The 20,057-nt window shown below is 40.4% G+C and overlaps 1 protein-coding gene across 17 annotated transcripts in view; it reads left to right on the top strand.

The window, feature by feature from the left end:
• nrxn1a (neurexin 1a) overlaps positions 1 to 20,057 on the top strand; it is a 1,705,359-nt gene that overhangs the window by 944,756 nt on the left and 740,546 nt on the right. For all 17 annotated transcript variants that reach the window (XM_069931396.1, XM_069931400.1, XM_069931399.1 and 14 more), the window contains one exon: positions 9,139 to 9,312. In XM_069931396.1, the coding sequence (XP_069787497.1) occupies positions 9,139 to 9,312 (174 nt within the window). The remainder of the gene's footprint in view (positions 1 to 9,138; positions 9,313 to 20,057) is intronic.

The raw sequence follows: 20,057 nt of genomic DNA, 5'->3' as shown, positions 1-20,057 counted from the left end.
TGTCGACCATGCACAGGCAGGCCTTGACCTGAATGCCTCCACTCTGGCACCATCACTCCCTTTATGCCCTCAACCTTCATAATGAATTCAGCAAAGGGCTGATAGGTGTCTGCCTCCCTGTCATAAACATAGGCAGTGAGAGACTGTCAGAGATTACCTGCTCCAGGGCAGGCAAGACTCGATTGACTATGACATAGTCCAAAGTCATAGTTGACTATATTTTCTAGTCAATATTTAATAATGATCTTGGTCTCCAAATCCAAGGCACCTTCTCCCCTTTCTGTTTGAAGATGAGGGTGATAATGCCCTTCCTCATGGAGTCTGACATGCTGCCTGCCAGGAGAATAGTTTAGTATACTTCCAGCAGGTCTAGGCCCACCCTGAACCCAAAAAGCCATGTACAACTCAGCCAATAAGGCGATGCTTCTGGGATGGAGTCCGTCAGCTTCCCAAGGGTAATTGACTGGTCCAGACTCTATCGTTACTGTTATCTAAGACCATCATCAAAAATTACTGGAAGCTTTGGAAAGCCATGCTGTTTGTACCCTTAGTGCTGTATAGTTCAGCATAAAAGGCTCTGCTGATCCTCTGTATATCCGTCTGTGACAATGTGACTGATCCATCCTCTTCCTTAAGGATGTGCATCACAGAGCTCCATCTGTGAGCCTTCTGGAAGTGTGAGCACATCTCATCCTGCGACACTCTGCTGACTCTGGATCAGGGGATGACCTCGGAGGACTTCGAGATGAACAGTGTGGCATGCCGGCTCTTCACCTCTTTGAGTTCCCATTTCACATCCATGTTTCTGGCCTGAGCTCTTCTTCAAGATAGGACCCAAAAGCAGGCAGGAACCTGAATAAAGTCTGTGGGAGAAGAGAAGAAATGGCATGTGGAGCAGTGCAGGGGCTACAAGAATGGGTGATAATTGTATTTCCATTGCAGGACAGGAGAGGAAAGTGAAGAATCAATCAAGGGAGGGGATGGCTCTGTGAATGCAGAGCTGGTGGAAAGGAGACAAAGGGAAAAGGAAAGTAACCGAGCAAAAGGGAAGGTGAAATAGAGGTAGGTGAATGGGGAGAAAGGTGAGGAAGGCAGGAGCCAACAGAAAGTGGGGAAGTTGATTGTCTCCATCTGGTTGGAGGGTGCCCAGATGGGTTATGAGGATTTGTTAGTCCAATTTGCAGGTTGTCTCCATCTGGCAGTGCATGAGACTATGGACAGACATTGGGTGGGGAATTGAAATTGGTTGACAGAGCTAAGGTCCCGAACTAAGTAATCTCCCAGTCCACGTCTACACTGTCCAATGTAGAGCATAACAGAAGAACCGACAGCAGATGACCCCTGCAGATTCACAAGTGACATGTTGCTTTGGTCAGATGGGTAGTTTGGGCCCCGAATGCTGGTGAGACAGGAGGTGTGTGCACAAGTGTAGCATTTCCTGCTGTCACAGGGGTAGGAGCAAAGGGGGCAATTGGTGGGACATGGGTGACACGGAGAGAGCAGTCCCTGGTGGAAAGTGGAGAGGGAAGAGACAGGGAAGATGCGTATGGTGGTGGAATTACGTAGTTCGTGGTAGAATTAGTGAAGGTTGCAGAGGCTAGTGGAGTGAGGACAAGGGGAATCCTGTCCTTGTTGTACATAGGGGTGGAGAGGGCCAGGGCAGATGTGCAGGTAATGGAAGATACGTGGGTGAGGGTCGAGATGATGGTAGTAGAGGGTAAGCCACGCTTTTTGAAGAAGGGAGTCATCTCGGATGATCTGGCATGGAAGACCTCATCCTGGGAGCAGATATGTTGGAGACGGAGGAATGATGAGAAAGGAATGAAATCCTTACAGAGGCAAAATGTGTTAAGGTGTAGGTGCTGTGGGACTTGGTAGGTTTTTTAGAAAAGTGTTCGGAAGATGAGGGCATTGCCAGAACTGCTGGAGCAGCAGCTCTGTTGCTGGTGAGGACCCGCAGGGAGTGAGGGAGCAGAGCTGCAGCTCTCCCGTGGGGTCCAGCCACCTTTTTGACTGCCATCAGCTCAGCGCGGGCTTTGAATGGCCCATTGAGGGCCATTTTATTTGAAATCCCATTACCATGGGACTGCACCCAAGATGGCAGTGCTTATTAGTTGGCAGCCATCACGAGGGGCTGCAGACATCAGGGAAGTGGAGGACTGGAGCAGGGCACCAGAGGATGGGAAGACCCCCCCCCCCCATCTGAGAAGAAGAGGAGGAGATAACCTGTGGGTTGGTGATCATGGCGACAGACCAGTGAGGGTGCTCCTAGACTGAGGGACCAGTGTATGCAGTGGGCTGCTGGCGACTCGAGCGAGGAATCCGCAGAAGTTGTGGGCTGCTGGAGACTATTGTTGGGAGACACATGCTGGGCTGTTGGAGGCTGTCTCGTACTGGCTGGAGGGGTACCAGATATCGAAACTGGGAATGTGAGGAGGTGCCGAGGGCGCTGAAGTGTTGCTGACTGTGTTGGAGGTTTGGATCTAGAGCTCAGGTTGCCCATGGTTTAGACTGGACTCTGTGTGGCTGTGGGAGTTGTGGAAGCACTGGAGGTGAACTCGACTGCGTCATCTTCACCATCAAATTGCTACACAGCTCTATCCCCCATGTTGAAGGCCTCAAAGCTCTTTGTTTCTTCCTCAGCAACAGACCCAATGTGTCCCCCTCCATCACCACACTCCACCAGCTGACAGAACTTATCCTCATCCTCAATAACTTCTCCTTTAATAATCCCACTTATTCTAAGTCAAAGGGGTCGCCTCAATATTAGACAGTGATAGAATCAGTAAGAATGCTCTCCATGGTACACATGTAGAAATTTGTAAGTCTTTGTTGACATATCAAATCCCCTCAACCTCCTCATTAAGTATGGCCGCTGGCATGCCTTCTTCATGATTGCATCGACATGAAAGCCCCATGATTGATCCTCAGAGATGATGACACATAAGAATTTTTTTTTACCATCTCCAATGCGGACCCCCTCAGTGAGGACTGGTTTCTCTTGGTTTCCCTTCCTGAAGTCCACATTCAGCTCCTTAATTTGCTAGCATTGAGTGCAATGTTGTTTTTGTGACCCATTCAACTAGCTTATCAATGTTAAAAATTCCATTCAAAAGGTTTCTTTACCAGACCAATTTCTTAATTCCACCCAAAATTACAAAAGGGAATTGGTGGAAAATATGTGGTAAATTTAATTTTGGCCATTTTGCACAAAACAACATTTTTGACCATTTTTAGTCTTTGATTTTGGTATTAACAACACAAGCCCTTTTCAATTAACGTTCGGACATTGTGCTTCCCTTTTAAGTTCCAAGGCTTTGGGGGGAAAAAAGATGAAAATCAATGCAAAAGCTCATTCACTGTCTAAACTTTTGAAGAACTGGAGTCATGCCGGGAATCCTTTGATGGCTTAAAGGGTTAAATGAAAGAGATAGAAAATTCCAACAGATACAACATCCACCTAAAATAATTACACTTGTTGCATTGTACCTCATTGTATAATGTAGTATGCAGGAACTTAGTGATATTTTGGTCAATGAAGTAAGATGAATCATAAATTTTAATCTGATTCATCTGTCTTCATCAAGCAAAATGTCACTGTGCCCTCTTGTTGCAACCAGTTCCCTGTGAAATCAATGGAGTCTCACATTCTGTGCCTTATCTCCCAAGGAATAATGGAGAAGCCAGCAAGGCTGAGCTTAGTCACTGGGCTCTACACTAATGGAGTTTAATGGGCAAGACAGCAACATCAGCCTTCTTCAGTCAGGGCATTGAGGGCATGGCATGTTATTACAGTACAAGACATTGGCAAGACCACCTATGGAGTATTGTGAAAAGTTCTAGTCACCTAGCTACAGAAGGAATTTCATTAAGCCAGAAATAGTGTGGAAAAGATTCATAAGGATGTTACCAGAACTGGAGGGCTTTTGAGGTATGAAGTAAAACTGGATAATCTAAGTCTTTAACCCTTGGAGCAATAGGAGGCTGTGTGGGTCCTTGTGGACCTATTGATAGACAGAGTAAAGGTGAATGATAACAAACTTCTCCCAGGATAGGGAAGTCCAAAATTAAAGGGCATAAGTTTACAATGAGAGAGGAAGGATTTAAAATGGTCCTGAGATACAAGTTTATCCATGCAATAGTTAGTGGGTAGATGGAAGAAGTTACCAGAGGAAGCTGTAGAGTTTGGGACAATCCTGACATTGAAAAGACAGGTGCATGGATAGAAAAGACTTAGAAGGCCAAATGTAGGCAAATGGAACTTTCTCAGTTAGGCAACCTGGCCAGCATGGACAAGAGGGGCCAAAGGTCAAATTTGCACACTGTATAACTCTATGATTCAATCTCTGTTTTGTTAAGTCTCAGATTCCCATGAGTACCAATACATGCAAGGTCCCAAACTTACTGATCTGGCACATCTGATGAAGATGATTGTCAATGAAAATAATTGCCCCCATGTATTTTCCTCTGTGAAAGGCATTTTGTGTAATTTTTTATGTCAAAAAAAAGTTTGATGTGAAGGAAAGTTGTATCCAAGGCAACACACATTTTAAGCAAAGCAGTTACGCCTTTCCATATGTGCGATGTGAATGCAGTCTCTGCATTCAGATCATTAAAAGCACATGATTATACTATTTCAAATTACTTTCCTACAAGATTTGATGATCATCCCAGTGTGGGCAATAACCTTGCACAATAGCTTTTACACTTGCATTATATTCTCAAAGGAATAAACTATAAAGTGTGTGAGAACTTCAGTTCCTCTATTCAGCAGAATAATGACATCAATGATTTCTCAGAGCTGTTTAAAATTAACAAACTCTCCTCATCAGAGAAAATTGTACAGTTACTAGTAATCATCCATAAGTTATTAATGTCTCAGTGCACTTCCATTATATTCATAGAAAACCTTAACTTTGTGACTCTTGAATTTTGCACTCCAATTTGCATTCTCATTTGGACAGCATTTTTTCCCTGTGGATACCAATTTTGCTCATTTATTATTTCTTGGATAGCTTCACTCTCTAATCACCATTGTTCCAATCATCACCATTGTTCCCACAGGAGTACCCCAGAATTGGGTCAAAATTATCTGCATGACATAATGGTTAGCATTCTTCCATCTCTGGGAGATGATGAATAGATAGTCTTCAAACTGTGAGTGTATGCAATGTACTGCAATTCTGTTAATACATCAGGTGATTTTTGAAAATGTTCAGTCTGGGAGTATGATTGACAGATGATGTTGATTGATGCTCTCTAACATTCATAGTACACCTTTCTCCACAATCAATGCTGCTAATTACTTTTGCCATAATCATAATTGACCACAAGAGCAGAAGTAGGGCATTCAGCCCATTGAGTCTGCTCCACCATTCTATCATTAGCTGATGCATTCTCCCACTCAGCCGCACTCCCCTACTTCTGCCTGTAACCTTTGATACCCTGACTATAAAAATTACCTATCAATATTCACATTATATACACTCAAAGACTTGGCTTCCAAGGTCACCCGGGGTAACAAATTCCAGAGTTTCACAACTGTTTGGCCAAGGAAATACCTCTGCATCTCTGTTTAAGTGGACACTTTTCAATCCTGAAGTTGTGCACTCTTGTCCTAGACTCTCCCACCATGGGAAACAATTGTACCCTTCCACTCTGTCCAGGCCTTTCAACATTTGAAATGCTTCTATGAGGTCATCCCTCATTTTTCTGAACCCAAGGAGTATGGTCTAAGAACTGTCAAATGTTCCTCATGTGTTCATCCCTTCATTCCAGGAATCATTCCTGTGAATCTTCTCTGAACCCTCTCCAATGCTAGCACATTCTTTCTTAAATAAGGAGCCGAAAACTGTGCCTCATACTCCAAGTGAGGCCTCACCAAAACGTAAAGCCTCAATAGCCCGTTTTCCACTTGCACTCTGTCCCAGGAATTAACTGGGAATTTACAGGGACAGGGTTCAGTGGGAAAGGAACACTGTCCAAACACCGGCATCAAATGACATCATTTCATGCCAGGGATTAACCGCCTTTACCCCTATTCATATCCCTAGCATTGGCTGACACTGGCGTGCTAATAAAACCAGTGGAAAAGGAACAGCAGAAAGTCACCTATTTCCATTTGAAGGTAGAACCCTCCAATTCCCAGGGATGAGTGTGTTCAGTGGAAAAGCAATTAGTGTCCCAGTTAAAGGTGGTCCATTGGGAATGGCACAAAGAGCTTCCTATCCCAGAACATTGCACAGCCAATTAACTGGGATGCCAGTGGAAAAGGAGCTAGTATCACATCCTGGTCTTTTATCCTTTTCCTCTGGATATGAATGCTAACATTGCATTCGCCTTCACAACTGACTCAACCAGTGGTTAACCTTTGGATATCCTACACAAGGACTCCTGTCCCCTTTCAACTCCAAATTGTGAATGGTCTCCCTATTCAAATGGGGAACTTCTCTTTTATTCCTTCAACCAAAGTACAGGACCATATACTTTCTAGCATTGTATTTCATTTGTCACTTCTTGTCCATTCTCCTCACAGATCCTATCAGTCATTCTGAAGCCTCTCTATTTCCTCATCACTACCTGCCCCTCCACTTAACTTTGTATCGTCTACAAACATAGCCACAAAGCCATTTATTCCACAATCCAAATCATTAACATACAATGTAAAAAGAAGTAGCCAAATCCGCCCCCTGAGGAACAACACTGGTAACCAGTAGCTGACCCCAGAATGGGATCCCTTTATTCTCACTCTCTGTTTCCTGCTGATCAGACAATGCTCTACCCATCCTAGTCTCTATCCTGTAATCCATTGTCTCTCATTTTCTTAAGCAACTTCATATGCGGCACCTTGTCAAAGGCCTTTTTGAAAATCAAAATAAACTACATCCACCGCATCTTCTTTGTCTCGCCTGCTTGAGGATTCCTCAAAAAATTAAAGGAGCTTTGTCAAGCAATATTTTCGCTGAGGAAACCACTCTAACTTTGGCCTATCTTGCCATGTACCTCCAGGTTCTCCATGACCTCATCCTTGACAATTGACTTCAGCAACTTCTCAACTACAAGTGTTAGCCTAACAGGTCTATAATTTCCTTCCTCAGTATCGCACCCTTTTAAAAAGAGCAGAGTGACCTTTGCAATTTTCCAATCCTGTTGAACCATGCCAGAATCCATTGACTCTTGGAAGATCATTGGTGATAAAAATACTGCATATCCTTTAACCTTATGGATCAGCAATTTAGTCACCAGGTTGTTTTTTTTGATCATTCAAAGTTGGTCGCTGCTATTTTGATGTGTAGAATAAGTTCTTCATTATGGAAATGTTTATCTGAGTGAACCCAAGTAAGTAATTATTTCGTTAGTGTTTCCAGTGGAGATTTTTTTTTAAAAATCATATAAAGACATAATTTTATTGAATGTTTTGGAAAGGGCATCCATGACCTGCAAAAAATTGATTTTTTTTTTCGTCCAGGAAACCACATCTTTGCCCATTCTCCTAACAGATGTAAGTCTTTCTGGAGCCTCTTCATTTCCTTTCATCAAGCTTTTCATTAGAACTTATGGGTCTTTGATCAAGAATTGGTACAATTTTGTTATTTCCTTTGGTTAAAATAAATTAAAAAGATTGTGACATGAGCAGAGCGACAAAGATGCCACAGAACAGACCAATACACATTCATCCCATTCTTCATCTGATAATCAGCAGACATAAACCATCAGATAGTATTAAACAGTGTGTACCCATGCAGATTATCATCAAAAATTGAGAAACTTCTGGGAGAGTCAATTTTCTCCACTCTGGGGAAGGAACTCTCTCATCTTCTAACATCAAATAATTTGGTGAGATCCACAAAAGCAAGGTAAAGTGGGTTTTGCTGCTTCCGCTACTTCTCTTAAAGTTGACATGGAGAAAAGGTCATACCTATTGTGGATCTTCCTGCACTAAACGTGTAGGAAAGATATGCTGTCAACTAATTAACCTTCAACTCTCAAGTTCATCCAAAAATTTTAACATAGCTTTACTCTTTTAGAACATACTATACTTTTGTGTGCACAACTTAAGTGTGAGGCAATGCAGCTGGGCAGCACAGCTGGGCAGTTGTAATGGAAGATTCTAACCTGTTTTTTCTTAATTTGCAGCTCTTGGTTCTGCTGGGCTGAGAACCTGTTTTTTTTTTAATTTTCAGCTCTGGGTTCTTCAAGGCTGAGAACCTTATTGTTTTTTAGAATCAGCAGACATAAGCTAAATTCCACCGAGGGGCCAGAGATGCTGTTATCTGAAGAAAGGACATCTGTGTACCAAGAACATTTAATCTTCCTGCTTGTTTTGGTCACAGACTATCAGAGGCCTAGCCTTGATGTAGAATAAACCATTGTATTCAAAGTGATAAGCTGAAAATTATGTTATTCGTTCATAGCCTAGCATGCTAGCTTGCTCGCTTATCTTTCTTGCTGTGCTGGGAATAGGTGCTTGTGTAAGCAGTTTTTGTGTAATATAAGTCATGGTCCCGCTGCTGAAGTTTGAGACTCTCCAAGAGGTGGCAACATCCCTCAGCAAGAAGAAGAAGAACTTCTGGAGTCCAGCCAACGTCCCAGTCAGGGGAGGAGGAGAAGCTGCTACTGGCACCCTGACCACCTACTACAAGTGTGCAGTCGTTGCCTCGCTTCGGCAGTTGGGACCAGTCCAGGCATTGATAAGTATAGTTGGGAAGGGCTTGCATATTGTAGTGTGAAATCAGCTTTTGAATTTGTAATAAACATTTGTATAAACTGAACTGCTCTCGGTGTGTGTGTCTATTTTTTTTCGGTAGCTCAAACACTGTGACCAATCTAAAATGAACAAAATGAGAGGTATAAGTTTACCCAAGACAGCAGTGCAGAGGCCAAGCTATTCGAGCCTACAACTCTGGTGACCCAGGCTCAATTTTGACCACCCATGTAGAGTTTGAATGTTCTCCTGTAATTAGGGAAAGTAAAAGGGTTTAGTGTAAGTGAATACTACATGGTCAACATGGCCAAAAGAGCCTGGTTCAATGATGTATAACATAAATGAAATAACAAGTATCACTGATTTTGGTGAGTATGCTGATTGAATCATAAAATATAATGGATTAATTATCCTGATATTTCTGTAATCCACAGGTGACTTGTATATTGGAGGAATTGCCAAAGACATGTACAAAACATTACCAAAGCTGGTGGCATCAAGGGAGGGATTTCAAGGCTGTTTGGCTTCGGTGGACCTGAATGGGAGGCTTCCAGATCTCATTTCTGATGCTTTGTATTGCAATGGGCAGATTGAGCGAGACTGCGAAGGTATCACTAATTCACTCATTCAACAACCAAATGAATCATCCCCATTCTACAAAGATAATCCCATTTTTATAATAATTGCAGTAACATTTGTGACATCTTTTAGTTTTTTAATATTGCAATGTTAATTTTAGCCTTTGGCGTACTAGTAACTTTCTACACGCATGTTCCTGTTCCGTATTCTGTACAAGAATTTGTAGTTAAAATTATCTAAAAGATTGAGTTTCTAGACATTGCTTTTTTAATTTTTTTTCTTTATATTCCATAAGTTAATTTCCCATTTAGTCAGAACATAAAACCACATGTTAGAAATTACACTGTGAATGATCTCATTTAATTCATTAAAAGTAGCATAAAGAACATGATTTAAATTAAGTTGTGAGCTCATTTAAAATAAATGGGCTATAATTTCTAATAAGCAGTAGATTAAAAAAAATGATATAGTGGTGTTAAATCCTCATCTTCTGTCCTTTTTATAGCCAAGTTCAAGTCTGATGTGATAAATGGGAGATTTGTAAAGACAGTATTTAACCTTGATCAGTAAATGAATGTTCACATATATTTAATGGAGTAATAATTTTGGTGTCCAAATAAGACCAATATATTCCTCCTCTTCTATTAATGTACCATAAACTTAGCACATTATCCTGGTGTGGTAGCTGAATTACCATTTTCCTCAGATGGAGAAACCCATATTTCCTTGATGAGTCAGGGTAGATTTAGGGCAGGGCCCAATGGTTCACAATAATTTTATCTCCTATGAATATTTCAGAATAATTATGGTCATATTAGATTAATCAATCAGCATGGCACATGGGCATCTGTGAAATATGAAAAATAAAATTCTCAGCATTTACACTTTAAAAAAGAGACATTCTTACATTTTTGTCATTGGATCACAGACCTCTTCCTTATTATTCTGCAGTCTTGGATAACATTAATGCATTTTTGCCATGGCATAGGCTTTACAAGTGTTTACCACCTCTTGACTCCTCCCACTCTTGTTCCAACAGACTCCTCACTTTGGATAGCTTAAATACCCATGATTCCAAAAAGTGGGGCAGCATAGAGGGTGGAAATAAAAATCTCTTCTTCCTATGACCATTCTAACTTTGGGACCAGTTATTTAACATGTTTTAAACATAGAGTAATTGTTAAAATCTAAATAAATATTGCATTATATAGTGAATAACTATTTGCATAAATAAATCTTATTTCAACAAAACTACAACAAAGAAATTCAGCTTTGCATACATCATCTTCAATGCATAAATTTATATCTATTACAATCTTAAGGTTAAGCAGTTTTAAAATGTGTATGGTTTTGTAACTTTAGTGATTTATGTAATGTATTTTTAAAGGACCATAAATCATTATGTTATTACTTTTTGTTGAAGTCATTTATCTTCCTTGTTATTTTTTTTCTTATTGATTTACTTTATGAAGCAGGATTGTTCTATTATGCATTTCTCTAACCAGCTTTCTTTGAAGCATTATAGCATTCAAAACATAAAAACACATGAACGCATATCATATTACCTGTTCTGGTAAGGTTAACAAGAGAATGCCAAGGATAGAAACATGAATATCCAATAGAAACAATGAAAAGAGAAATTTGTAACCATTTTCCTTTAATTTAATTTTTTTTTTAATTTAAAATGTCAACATAGAGCACGGTAACAGGCCATTTTGGTACACAAGCCCATGCCACCCAATTAGACCCACTTGACCTGCACCCCCGGTGTGTTTTGAATGATAGGAGGAAACCAGAGCCCACAGGGAAAACTCTGCAGACATGGAGAGAGTGCACCAACTTCTTATACTTTTAATAATGAAATCTCAATTTGTATTTTTAAGATTAAATGAGTACAGTCACTACTAGATGAGAAGTTATAGAGATACTGAAGGATGAGTACATAGAGAAGTGATGAGTGATGTTGCTCCCAAATGGAATACCTGTGAGTCACACAAATATAACATGGTTTGCAGGAAAATCCTTTTCATAATTTTTAAAGAATTTTTAACTGAGAGACTACAGAGCACAAAAAGCTAATCATACAGACAATTATTTTTGTGTAAACATATATATAGTTAGTCAAATAATGGACATGAGAAACAAATAAATTAAGTAAGCCATTATCCCGTTACAAAGAGCACTAATGCGTCTATTGTGAATCCAGCCTCCAGTTTATTGTCAAGCACAGATTCTTGATCAACCACAGTAAAAATATTCTTTTCTGCTGAATGTCAAATAACAAAAAAAATGACTATCCCAAAAAAATGTGGATATTTTGATATTGTCTTCTAGTCACTCTGTGGAATAGTATGCACAGACAATAAACAATCATTCATATCACACTGAATTTGTTATTTGGTATTTCAAAGTAATAACACTGTACAAATGTATTGGATACTGATTTCTTTTCAAGTCAATTTGAAAAAAAATCAATTCAAATTAAAAATATAAAAAAAAGTCTTGATATTCAGCTGGTCAGACAACATGCGGAGAGAGAGACAGATGAAGAGCCCTGCTGAATAATTTCACCATAGTTGGTGCAATGTCTACCCTTAGTTGCCGTCCATTTCCATTCTTGCTTCAGGTCAGAGTCTCTCTGGCTTCTGTTTCTTGCTGAGAAAAATTAAACACATGCTGGTGCAGATATGTTACCCACAATTTCAGTTCAATAACATTGTTCACTCGCTTCAAACTACTGTTCACATTTAGATGATGCGCTGAGGTAATAGTTTGTGTTAATTTGATAAATAAAAAGTTAAACAAGCTTACAATATTGAAATTACAATATTACAATGATCCACAAAGATTTGTGTACAGCAACTGAGATCCGAGACTAAGAGGAAACCTGAAAATTAAATGTTTAGGCTGGGTGTAGAAATGCTCTCTTAATTGGCTTTTTTATTTCAAATGTCAAATGAAAGATGTTCAGTGATATTTAGGAAAGCCAATGTTATGATATGTATCATTAAGCAAAGGTTAACTGTTTTAAAATGAAAATGTATGTAACATTTAATAGATGTGCAAGTTTATTGTCCATCACATATCATGTTTGGAGATTGCAGCTGATTCTAATAATTTTAAAAGAGTTATATTTGCATTCAATATGATTTATCCTTATAATGTTCCCATGTGGTCATGCTTGATTCTTTCTCTCCTGTGGGGATCAGGAAAGCCCACAGTGGTCAAATGAGATTTATTTTCTCACTTATCCATGAGAATAAGTTTTTTGTTAGTGTGCCATAAAATCCTTTTTGCTTCAGATTTGGCTTCCATTCTACGATATAAAACATTTGCTCTGAGCTCACACTTCAGACCTCACATTTAATGCAGAAAGACTATTTGTGCCTGAAAATGTGCAAATCGCTGCTTGGATTTAGAGGTTAGAGGGTGTAAAATTAATGAGGGCAGAGGGATGATGAGAGGCATAGCACAGACATAGGAAAGGATGCTGTCGCTTGTTAATGGCAACTTATCTGTAGGAAGAGATGAAATTGGAAGGAGGACAAGAGAGACATAAAAATCAGTGGACATTTTTTGCTCTTTGTATTGGGAGGTAGAATCTTTGGAAAACCAGCATATTAGGTGGTAGATATTGGCATCATATTGGCAATATACCAGGTGAAATGGTTATGGGAAATTGCTCCCGGCCCTTTCACTGAGGGGATTTGAGGAGTTGGGTGAAAATGTGAAGGGGTGGGTGAATAGGGGCTGCAAGGCAGTTAGAGGCTACTGATGGAGTAATAAAAGTAAGTAACTGAATTTGAGTTATAGCTCTGGTAAGAACTCGTTTTGCTGGGAGAGGCCCAATAATTGGCGAGGATGCAAATAGCCAGAGTGGCAAGTATAACTCCTGACAAAAGTGCCCTGACAAATTTCCAGTCTCAGTTGTTTGACTTGTGTACATTATTATCTACTCATATATTAATGAATTCCTACATAGATCTGAGATTAATTTTACTTAGGTAGCTTTGCCATCTAAATGTGTTGTCTGGAAGTTTCAGGAATGGATGGAATGAAGTATTTCATTTCAACCACCGTATATTGAAGCAACACCCTTTCCAATTCTTGAAAACAGCGTTTATTTTCTAGTAATGACTTGCTGGCTTTTCTCTTCTGTCACATTTATTGAGCAGCATCATGTTGGCGGGAGCAAGCGATTCTGACCAAAGTTCAGATGGTGAAAGTGAAGTAAGTACTGGAGACAAGTCAGCCAATGGGGGAAAGAAAGCATCACTAAAACCATCTATAAGCCCCTATTCACCCACCCCTTCACATTTTCACCCAACTCCTCAAATCCCCTCAGTGAAAGGGTCGGGAGCAATTTCCCATAACCATTTCACCTGGTATATTGCCAATATGATGCCAATATCTACCACGTAATACTGGTTTTCCAATTATTCCACCTCCCAATACAAAGAGCAAAAAATGTCCACTGATTTTTATGTCTCTCTTGTCCTCCTTCCAATTTCATCTCTTCCTAACAGAGAAGTTGCCATTAAACACCATGATAGCTCATATAAAAACTGGGAACAGCAGCAATCCCCTTACAAGAGACTATAGATCTATCAATTCAGAGAAACTGAGGAAATTGTTGCATGTGGAAATTTGTCTCCATACTTGGATTAAAGTCAGACCTTGCATAATGACTCCACAACAGACCCAAACTCAGGGCAGACAACAGGGCATATGCATATTGACTCCCTACTACATATTAATGGGTCCATTATAGAGAGAGAACGAAGAAGCACAAAGTTCCTTGTGTCCATTCAATGGATGAACTATTCTGAACCCTCAACACCTCCTCACTAGTCAGGAAGGTGGAACAGTACCTACACTTCCTTAGGAGGTTGAGGAGGGTGTTTGTGAATGTGGCAGTAATGACATGACTCGAGAGGAGAGGTTATAACAAATATTCACTGCTATTTACAGGTAAGTGGGAGCTCAGTACATGGTGGTCATACCACGTCTGGACTCTAGCCCGTCAATCCGGAGCTCGTGCACGCACGGACTGCTACTACGAGTACGGTGGCTGCGATGTGATTGCAGCAGGTGCCGAGTGACTGGTCTACATCCCCTTTCGTTATTAACCTCAGTTCGCAAGTTAACATTATACAACGAACACAACTGACCTGGATCAGTCTTTGTACTTGGGGATCGGTTTACAGATGCGTCCTGTAATAGCCCTCTGTGGCAGTCTGCACTGCTTGTTCAGCCAACCACCCTTGATGAAAGTGCCAAGGTCTTTAGAGTAGCATCCTCTGTCGTGTGCCTCCTTAGCTCCTCCAGGCGAGACGAGGATATGTGAGTGACTGTCAAAATCCTCCTCCTCCTCAATCTGTTGAACAGTGGAGTCTCTGGGGGTACGAGACATCATGTCTGCTAGGTGCATCTCTTTTCCGCACTTGTATATCAGGGTGATATTGTATTTCTGAAGCCTGAGCATCATCCTCTGTAACCTCGCTGGTGCTGTGTGTATGGGATTCTTCAATATTGTGACTAGGGCTTGGTGATTGTTCTCTATGGTCACTGGCTTACCATAGAAGTAGTCATTAAACGCGAAACAGGCAAATACCACCGCCAACAATTCTTTTTCAATTTGCGCTCAACTGGTCTCTGTATCGGTGAGTCACCTCAAAGCATAGGCCACTGGCTTTCCATCTTGCACGCATGCCACACCAAGCCCATACTGCTAGGCATCAGCTTTTGGATGCCGTAATACAACAAAACTGGTGGGCTTGACATCTGTTTCTTTAAAGTGTTGAAAGCTTTCTGTTGCTGCTCGTGCCAAGTCCACTCCACATCTTTGTGCGTAAGCTGTCTATATGGAGCAGTCAGTTCACTTGAGTTCAGGATGAACTTGCCCAGGTCGTTAACCATACCAAGAAACCTCTGTAGGGTTGCAACATCCCCCGACACTGGCATCTCGCTGATTGCCTTAGCTTTTGAGCGGTCCACTTTCAGGCCTTTGCTGGTAAAAACGTGGCCAATGTAGCTGACCTGGTTCAGCCGGAACCTGTGCTTGAGGGGGTTGAGCCTCAGGTTCACCTTTCTGGTATGATTGAGCACTTTCTTAAAATTGGCATCAGGTTCCTCTACATTCACGCCACCCATGAGTATGTCAGCGACTGTGATGGCACAGGGGTACCTGGCAAAAATCGGTTCCATGGATTTCTGGAACACTTCACTGGCCGAATTAATTCCAAATGTTATCTGCAGAAATCTGTACTAACCGAAACAAGTGCTGAATGTGGTCAGTAAAGATGAGTTGTGGTCAAGTGTGATCTCCTAAAAGAAGTCCTTGGCATCTAGGACTGAGGATACGGTTTCTCCAGCCATTTGTGCAGCAACTTCTTCCACGGTGCGCATCGGATGGTGAGGTCTCTTCAGGGCAGTGCTGAGGTCCCACAGGTTAATGCATATCCAGATTTCTTGCCCATTCTTCTTGTTGGTGGCTACCATGAAGGAAACCCTTTCATTTGGCTCTGAAACCAGAGTAATTACGCCCAACTCCTTAATTCTGTCCAGCTCAGCCTTGACATTGTCCTTCATGGCCACAGATATGCAATGCACTGGACAAACCATATGTCTTACTTCCAGGTCGAGTCTCATGGAATATGTTACCGGCAGCCTCCCAAACTCATCTGAGAAGAGATCACTGTTTTCTAAGAAAATTTTTCACAATAAATCATCTTCAAAGGGGCATACTTGGTGAATGTTTCTACTAAATGAGATGAGTCCTATGTCCATACATGCACTTAGGCCAAGCAAAGGAATAACATCATCGTGGACAATGAAGAACATCTGGAAATATAACTGTCCTTGTAGGTGGCACCTCAGCTTCAGCATGGTTTTGATCATGCTGACCCCGTATACCTCTAGACTTGTTGACTTGATGCATGGGTTGATCTGTTCCCATTTCTATAGCTTCCGGACCTGCCAGATTTAATAAAATGTACTCTCTGGTGCAGGCAGTCTTGTCACTATGCACCACCACGATAAATATATCATACTCTTGTTTGAAAATACGCCAGTTCTCGGCAACGTTACCCTCGAAGATGAATGGGTCGGGTCGTCTGAATCTATCCACCATGGCGACTGCTGCAACATGGTGCTGGTTCCTCACTTGCAAGTCGACTGAAAAGCCTCAAGCTCAGGATACTTGCCATTCCACTTCTGACACCATGTTTGTGGATGTGGTAGTAACGACACGACTCAAAAGGAGAGGTTATAACAATAACTATTTACTACTATTTGCAGTTAAGTGGGAGCTCTGTACATGGTTGCTGTACTGCACCTGGACTCCATTGAACTCCAGCTCACCAATCCGGAGCTCGCGCACACGCAGACCACTACCATGAGTACAGTGGATGCAACACAATTGCAGCAGGTGCCAAGGGACTGGTCTACAGTGGGCAAGGCAACTGCTCGCCAACCTAACAATGTTCCACAAGAGCACAATGGAGAGCATCCTCGCTGGCTGCAATCATAGTGTTGTATAATAGCTGCAAAGCATTAGATCAGAGGTGTATATAGAGACTGATCAAAACTGCTGAGAAGATCACTGGGATCTCCCTTCCCTCTATCGATATTATCTACAGGGAGTGGTGCTTAGATAAGGCTCTGAGAATTATTCAGGATGCTTACTATCCAGTCCATGGTATCTTTCAGACACTAACTTCAAGGAAGAGGTACAAGCGCATAAAAACCAGACTGGAAAACAGCTTCTTCCCCAAGACAGTGAGAGTCTTGAATAATCCTAGAAACCCATAACTGATTTTTTGTGTGTGTGTTTATTTATTTATTTATTTTGGATTGCCTTGTATATATCTTGTTTGTGTGTTGAGTGTAGCAATGTCTCTGTGGGTGCACTATGGTCCAGAGATACGTTGTTTTGTCAGGTTGTATATGCACAATCAAATGACATTGAACTTAACTTGAACTAGTGTCAAGCTCTGTTGCATCATTGCTTCAACACTTTTCTCACTCTTTCTCACTGGAATAGTGATCTCATCTCAAACATATTTGCTTCTAATCTACAGTACTATATCACCTCACCCCTGATGTAAGGTTCCCTAACTTCATCTGTGCCGCTGCAGTACAAAGATGATGGTTGCAAATACACATTCAGAGTTCAAGCTCCATGACATTATTGACTCCTTCTCTGAAGCATACAATTGAATAAACCGCACATTTAGCACCTGTAATAGAAAAGTCTGCTACCACACTTTCTCCACTGTACAACACCATGCTCAGAGATCTATTTCTGAGCTTACTGCATGACCAGAATAAATAAACTTTCTCATCTAAACTTTCATGTCAATTCTGCAATCCTTTGCATTTTCTTTTCCAGTTACTTCCTGCACTGTTCTGAAGATATTAGTTGACATCTGAACTAGATGGTATACATAGACCTTTAAGCTCTCAACCCATGTTCCCACCTCACTGGAAATAAATAAGTTTTCCATGACTGAACTCAATTGGTGTATGTTGCAGAAACTGGACTGTGATTGTATCCCAATTCCATCCTGATCCGAATCTTAGGGCCACACTTCTCACAAGATCTTGAAATAGCATTTGGATAAAGAAGATTCTGAAAATGAATTTCTTTCTTCTGAAATCCAAACCTAAGATATCCTACTATTTGTTCTTGGAATGTGGACAATTCTTACATTCCTTAATTATCAATTATTGTTTTTTGCCAATTTCCTTGAGAAAATGGCAGAAGGAAGTTTCTTCAAACAGTTACATTCCATGCCCTGATCGTGTTCCAAGGATGGTAGGAAAAAAAAGAACTTGAAGTTTTCTCTTTTTTAAAAGCACCAGTGGACAGTTTCAGAACACCCACAAATAAAAGATAAGTGTTTTGTATTTTGTGGTAAAAGTTATGATTGAGTTTGAGTCGAAAATCCTACCACTGACTGAAGGCTTCAACCAGAAGTGGGAGATTCCAGTGACGATTAGGAACAGTGGTGTGCCTTGAGAGAAATATCTTATGTTGTTGTTGCTCTAAGTATTACCTCTACCATAGTGGTTTTCAACCTTTTTCTTTCCACTCACATACCACTTTCACCTGTCACATCTTTTTGAGGCGAATCGGCCAAGTGTCTGTTAAATTGCATCCCCTTGACATCAGTGATTGGTATTAATAGTTATATTTTCCTCCTTTCAACCTTTTGAGCACTTGGGTAGCTCTTATATTTCCAGACTTACATACAACACATCTTCTTCATGACTAATGACAATAGAAGCTCAGGCAGTTTGGTAACGTGCAGTATCCTTCATTTTTGTCTATTGCCACTTCATAGCCTGGAAACTTTAATTTTTGAATTATATTCCATTAATTTATTCACCCTCAGCTTAATTTGTCACATGAAACCTCATAAGTTCTCGGAAATATCTTTATCATTCCTGATAACTAACTGGTGCTGAATTTCATACACTCTTAGCCTATGACCCACAGGCTCTTTTTTGGCTGCCCTGGAGAGGATAGATGAAAGGTCGGTCTTCTTGCAATGTTGTAAATTACTCTAACTTTATGAAGAATTCATCAAGACCTTGGAAATAATAAGAGATAAGGATCATTTTGATAATAGTATTGTGGAAGGAAAACTTGGGAGAATGTCCTACAAAACATCAGTTTTAAGATTTTGAACCAGAGAAGGCATAATATTTCATCCCAGAGAGTGCAGTAATTCTCAAATAAGCCCAATTTTGCCTAAGATTTAAGTTCATCCTGAGGAGTCCTGCAATCTTCTGGTTTAGAGATGAAAAGGCCAATCCTTCTATTGTGCCAAAATGATCATTAAGTATATTTTAAATATACCATCCACCTGTCAACAATTGTCCAAAAAAAAATGGCCATATGGTAATCATTTTGTGGAGGGAACAGGAAAGGGTGGTCACGAGATCCACATAGGAATGACATGAGCGGGGGGGAAATAAAACATCTCTTTAGTGATTCTTTACACTGTTGTGTTAATGAAAATAATTTTGAAATGTTTAGTTTTTTTCTTTAGTGTGAGTAATTTTCTTTTATACAGCTTGCTTAAACTTCCCTTACCTAAATGGTTTTCTTAAACTTCACTAGTTATTGCAGTGCTCTGGCAAAGTATAGCATTGTGATGGCAGTATATAATTTCTTCTTTATGGCTTGTTTATAGATGATAAAAGGCTGCTATCATATCTTTTGCTTTTTATTGCATCCTTCTCTCCTTTATAGCAGCATGAACGCTCTGAATTTTTTCTAATGTTTGCTAACATGCTACTACTGCTTACTAACCTTTTACATATTTTGCTTTTATTTTGCTGGCAAAGTTGCATTGATGAAAGCTGACTTGCAAGGTAGATAGCTGTGTGTTTGTACAAAACAAGACTGAAAACCATGTCTGTGCAATCAACATGCAAACAACAATTATCTGCTTTGGAACTCGATTACTTTTAAATCAAAATTTCAGAATCAATAAGCTATTTCAAAATGTATTGCTTATCATGGGGCTTTCAGTCTTGAATGTTTGTATTAGTTATTTAGTATGTTGAGTACATTAATTTGCATATCCCTAAGATTTGAATTTCTATTAGTAACTATTTAAGAAATGTCAACAATCTTTCACTCATTCTGGCACCTAACTTATCCATGTTCCTTCCTTTGTCAAGTTTACAATTGACAGAAAGCATGCAGAATTTAACATTGTCGCACTAACAATAAGCTTTGGCAAAAATGCACGTTTTTGTG

Source organism: Narcine bancroftii, chromosome 4 (genome assembly GCF_036971445.1).
Source record: "Narcine bancroftii isolate sNarBan1 chromosome 4, sNarBan1.hap1, whole genome shotgun sequence".
NCBI classification, from domain to species: Eukaryota; Metazoa; Chordata; class Chondrichthyes; order Torpediniformes; family Narcinidae; genus Narcine; species Narcine bancroftii.
Note: the sequence above shows the minus strand (reverse complement) of the source record. Positions and strands in the feature narration are given on the sequence as shown.